At 32.2% G+C, this 5,271-nt stretch overlaps 1 protein-coding gene across 1 annotated transcript in view; it reads left to right on the top strand.

Moving 5' to 3' along the window:
* LOC107564764 (tetratricopeptide repeat protein 39B) overlaps positions 1-5,271 on the top strand; it is a 14,879-nt gene that overhangs the window by 2,256 nt on the left and 7,352 nt on the right. Inside the window, exons 2-5 of the mRNA XM_016249916.1 lie at positions 1,974-2,123; positions 2,474-2,541; positions 2,723-2,782; positions 3,173-3,334. Of these exons, the coding sequence (XP_016105402.1) occupies positions 1,974-2,123; positions 2,474-2,541; positions 2,723-2,782; positions 3,173-3,334 (440 nt within the window). The remainder of the gene's footprint in view (positions 1-1,973; positions 2,124-2,473; positions 2,542-2,722; positions 2,783-3,172; positions 3,335-5,271) is intronic.

Raw genomic sequence — 5,271 nt, 5'->3', positions numbered from 1 at the left:
TGTAACACTGCGTTACAATGTGCTATTCTATGACATTAGCGATGTAATTTACACTACTTTAATTAATTTTAACGAGAAACAACGAGAAACAGGTGAATAAAGACTGACAGTCAATGTTTAATGTTTAGAAATTATTATTTCAAGACATGTAAAGCAGTTTTGCTCGTTTATGTGGGCCGTCCCAAGCATGGTTGCAATGTGTTCATTGTCAAACTCCAAAATCAGATTATTTTTAATTCTCAAAAAACACCGTTATTTTATTTAAACAAAAAAATTATAATAATAAAAAAATATATATATAATTATTGACAAAATATTTTAGTTTGTCTTGTATATTTTTTTCATTGGATCAGATAAGATTTTAAGCTGTCATATGGTCAAGTTACAATGTGCCCCTCAGATGTTACAATGTGTTCCACCTACGGGGCATGTTGTCACATTTCACTTTCATTTTTTTAGGGTAAATAAAGAAAAGCATATACACTGTAATTATGAAACAAAGCGACATATTTGTACTAGACAAGTGTAAAATTACTGTGGATAAAAAATATATATATATATTCTGAACCCCAGTAGCAAACAATGGAGAGCGCTCTGCTGGACAAACGAAGTAATTACACCATTTCAAGCATTTTATCTGGATTATGTTCTGTAAAAAAAAATTTCATGTTGGCGGCATATTCGCCGATACCGATATATCGGTGACAGGCTCATATCGGCCGATGTGTTAATGTCTCAAGCAGTGCTGCTTCTCAAGTGAATCTTGTTGCAAGGACGTTTAGGTTCTTTAATGGAAAACAAGACGAAAATATTGGATTGTAAAAACATGATTTATTTATTTAGTGCAGTGCAGTAAAATATTATCAACAACAAATTTACCAAAAGAATAAATACAGAAAGAATATTTATACTTAATCAGCATTAAATAAGATGAAATGGAAGAGAATACACTGATTCATCACTGCTTTCTGTATTTCAGGATGAAAACATGATCAGTTTTATTAAAGGAGGTATTAAAATACGCACAAGTTATCAAATTTACAAGTGAGTCTGAAATCAATACCTCTGTTAAAATATTATATAATCTACAATATCTTTAAAAATATTGTATTTTTTATATATAAAATTTGACGTTATTACATATAAGCAACAATTGAAAAATATTTGCATTATAATATTTTTAATGTAATATTTTATATGATATTATTATATTTAACAACTGAAAAAAAATCAGTTTAGTACAAAGAGATAAAATACAGATTGTCATCCTCCACCCCAATATAATATTTTTTATATTTATATGCAGAGAAATAGTATTAGTAATGATATATTATAATATTTTTATTAATATGTATTATTATTTATTATATTGCATATAGAACATATATGTACATATGTAATATTTGCTTATATTTATTTTTACATTTATATACAATTTTATATATATACTAATATTATAACATTATTGTTATTCTGTAGATAAGGATTAAATATAAAATGTAAATATAAAAATTTAAATGATTTATAAATATATATTTAAATTATGTAATTATAGAATAATCACGCTCCAGCAGCACTTACATACAGCAAACTCACCAGTTCTGGAGGCTTTGTTCAGATTTCATTCATACTGATTTATACAACATTTTATTTCTATAAACATGTGTTTTTCTGATGTATGGAGTCATAAATAGAAAAACTTTAACACTAATGTCAACAAAGTCAGACAAGAATTATGAACCTGGCTTCTTCAGATTTTCTGATTTATTTGCTGGAAATGTATGTAAATTAGTTCATATTAGTTATATATTATAATTGTGTGTTTGCAGGATTAAGGAGCTGAAACGGAGTAAAGAGCTGGAGCGCAAATGACTGACCACCTGACCTCAAACACACAAACACACACACTCACACACACAAACACACACACTCACACACACACACTCTCTCTCTCTCTCTCTCTCTCTCACACACACACACACACACTCTCAGTAACAGCTGTTGTGTCCTCCAGGAGTTTGGTTTGTCTCAGCTGCGGGACGGCGCTGGCAGTCACAGTCTCAGGTCTATCTTGTGCGTCCTGACGCTGCTCCTCTACCACACTTACGTCTGTCTGATTCTGGGTAATAATCCAAACCCACATCAGACACTTCTGACTCAGTAACTCTCGGTAACTCTGCCAATGGGCAAGAAAAATAATCTTAATTCAAAGGCTAAGAAAGATTATTTTTCTTACCATATTTGCAGATATTTTTTACTTGTTTTAAGCAAAAACTAACAAAATTTTGATATTTTTCCAGAAAACAAGACATGATATCTTAAGTCATTTTACTTGTCAATGCATCCTGATTCAAGAATATGTAGATATTTATACTAGAAAACAAGACAAAAATCAGTTTTTACAGTGTTATCTTTAAAATGTAATTGTGATTTAAAATGTGACTAAAGTTTGTCGTGATGCTGTGTGTTTTAGGCACTGGTGAGGGGAATCTGGTGGAGGCCGAGGCTTTATTAGAGCCCTACATAGAGCGATTTCCACGGGTCAGAACCTGAACACACACACATCAAGAATTAATAAAGAAACCATTTGCTCCATTTCTTTTTTACTCAACTCATATTTGCACAAACTCATATTCTGTTTGTTTGATGTTAAGCATAACGTCTTCCATGTCTTTCATTAAACATAATTCTTCAGCTGTGTTACTCAGTGTTTTTTTCTCAGGGCGCAATCATCCTGTTTTACTCGGCTCGGCTCGCCTTACTGAGGGGAAACTTTGAGAACGTGAGGGATCTTTGATGACATTTACACGTTCTGCCAAAAAACTATAAAAATAATAATAATCAAGATTTTTAAATGTAAAGAGAAGAAGTCTCTTCTGCTCACCAAGGCTGCATTTGTTTGCAATATTATAAATCTATTTTAAATTCTAATAATGTTTTTTCACAGTATTTCTACTCAGTTTAACAGATATTCACATAGAAAACAGCTGTTTTAAATTGTAATAATATTTCACAATTTTTACATACTTTTTTATCAAATAAATGCAGCCTTGGTGAGCAGAAAAGACTTCTTTCATTAACATTTAAAAATGTAATTTTTGACTGCTGATGTTCATACTGTGTGTGTGTGTGTGTGTGTGTGTGTGTGTGTGTGTGTGTGTGTGTGTGTCAGGCGCTGGTGAAGTTCCAGGAGTGTATCTCGGCGCAGCAGCAGTGGCGTCAGATCCATCATCTATGTTATTGGGAGCTGATGTGGTGTCACTCGTTCCAGCAGCAGTGGAGAGAAGCGTATCGATACGCAGACCTGCTGTGCCGAGAGAGCCGCTGGTCTAAAGTAACCACTCATAACACTCTCACTCTCCTGTTTATTAATGACAAACTATCAGTATTGTGTAAAATGAGCTGTCTAGAACCAGTTTTTGCACACAGTTCTGCCGTCACAGCGCAGTATTTACCACACACAGCTTACCTTCACCACGTTTGGTAAAAATAAAGAAGATATGAATATGGAACCAAAATGGTATTTAAACTGTTATCAATAAAAGTCGCGGGGCAGTGTTGACAATTTTCCGTTCTCCTGGATGTGTGAGCTGCGCGATCTCCAGTGTGTGTGTGTGTGTGTGTGTGTGTGTGTGTGTGTGTGTGTGTGTGTGTGTGTGAGTGAGTAAGCAGCGCATTAATATAGAACGGTAATTGAAGGCTCTACAGTATAGATCGTATAGTAGTGGTGTCCCAATTCTTGGGGGAATATTTTCACCCCTACCCCTTGACACTGTTTCAAGGAACAAGGGGTAGGTGTAGGGGTATAAAATAGAATTGGGATTGGGCCTTTGTCTCAAAATAAGCCTAGAATGCAAAATAATAAGCCTAAGTATGGATAGTAAAGATCCAAAAGTAGAAACCAAGTAACAAAAAAGTTATAATTACTGTATAGAGTATATTCACAGTTTGTGAAAATAAATCCGATATAAAAATGTTAAAATATTTGATGAATAGAGTTTTATTTATTTATCCTTTTTGTAAAGTCATAATTTTGTTATAATTTAATGGGGGGGGGGTTGGTTTGGCCTGCAGACAACATAATACTTATTTATTATAATAAACCCACAACAATTAAAAAACAAAAACATACAAAAATGTGCGTTCCCCTATTTTTTCAATTTATTGATGATATTAGCAAGTGAGATTTCAAAGATATTTTGACCACCGAACAAGGGTCGTTGCAGTTAACTAAAGCTAAAATTAAAACATTAAAAAAAATGTTTTTACTTGAAATAAACATTAACTGAAATAAAATAAAGTATAAATAACTAACTATAGTATAAAATAAATATATGAAAACTATAATAGTATAACATGAATATAAAAAGGCAACATTTCTGTTTTTATTTAGTTTAACTTGAGTATAACTTTCATTTAGTTTATCTTAAAATGACTAAAACTGAAACTGATATAAAAATTAATAAAACTTATGTAAACAAAAACACAAAATTCTGAAAACTTTTAGGGATGCATGATATTGTATTTTTGCCGATTATGCCGATAATTTTCAACTAATTTTGGTCGATAGCCGATATATAATTATTTTTAATTTTGGTTAGTTTTTAACAAGAACTTATTTGATAGAAGTAAATAAACAATAATAAAGTTATTTTATAGTGACAGTACATTTGAAGATTTGAAAATAACTAAATAAACTATATATTAATCACTGCATTTATTTTTCAGAAAGATGCAGTGGTAACCTTAACATTTTATTTTATGATTTCACCTTTGTAAATAGTCTAAAGCAAAAGACCAAAGAATCAAAAGTAAATGTAAGCTATAGCCTCTGACCTTTAAATCAAAATATACTCATGCTTTTATGGCATCAATTACTGCTTTATTTAATCAGAAACACAGTCTAAATATTATTTGTGTATTTTGCTTTCATTTTATTAGAAGTATGCCAACAGCGCCCCCTACGGAATTAAAACTCTTTTCTGAGTGGGCATTAGGACCCGGGGGAGGCTGCCGCTGCACGTGCTATTACTGTTTACTTTATCGCACACTGAATGCATCGTTCTGTCCGTGCATTCTCAGTTTAAATGCAGCGATCCAAAACAGTGAATCCAATCACCATTCAAGAATGAGTCACAATGCTGATGTGATTTAGTCGCATTGTTGACGTGATCTAATCGCTAGCACACCCTGAGCACATGTGAGTTAATGTATTCCTCTTATTGGCAAGACGTATTGGAATAAATTTTCATATCGGGTCGATGCCGATAT

The sequence above is a fragment of the Sinocyclocheilus grahami genome, unplaced genomic scaffold (genome assembly GCF_001515645.1).
Source record: "Sinocyclocheilus grahami isolate Dianchi unplaced genomic scaffold, SAMN03320097.WGS_v1.1 scaffold959.1, whole genome shotgun sequence".
NCBI lineage: Eukaryota > Metazoa > Chordata > Actinopteri > Cypriniformes > Cyprinidae > Sinocyclocheilus > Sinocyclocheilus grahami.
This window is presented reverse-complemented; position numbering and strand designations above follow the sequence as displayed.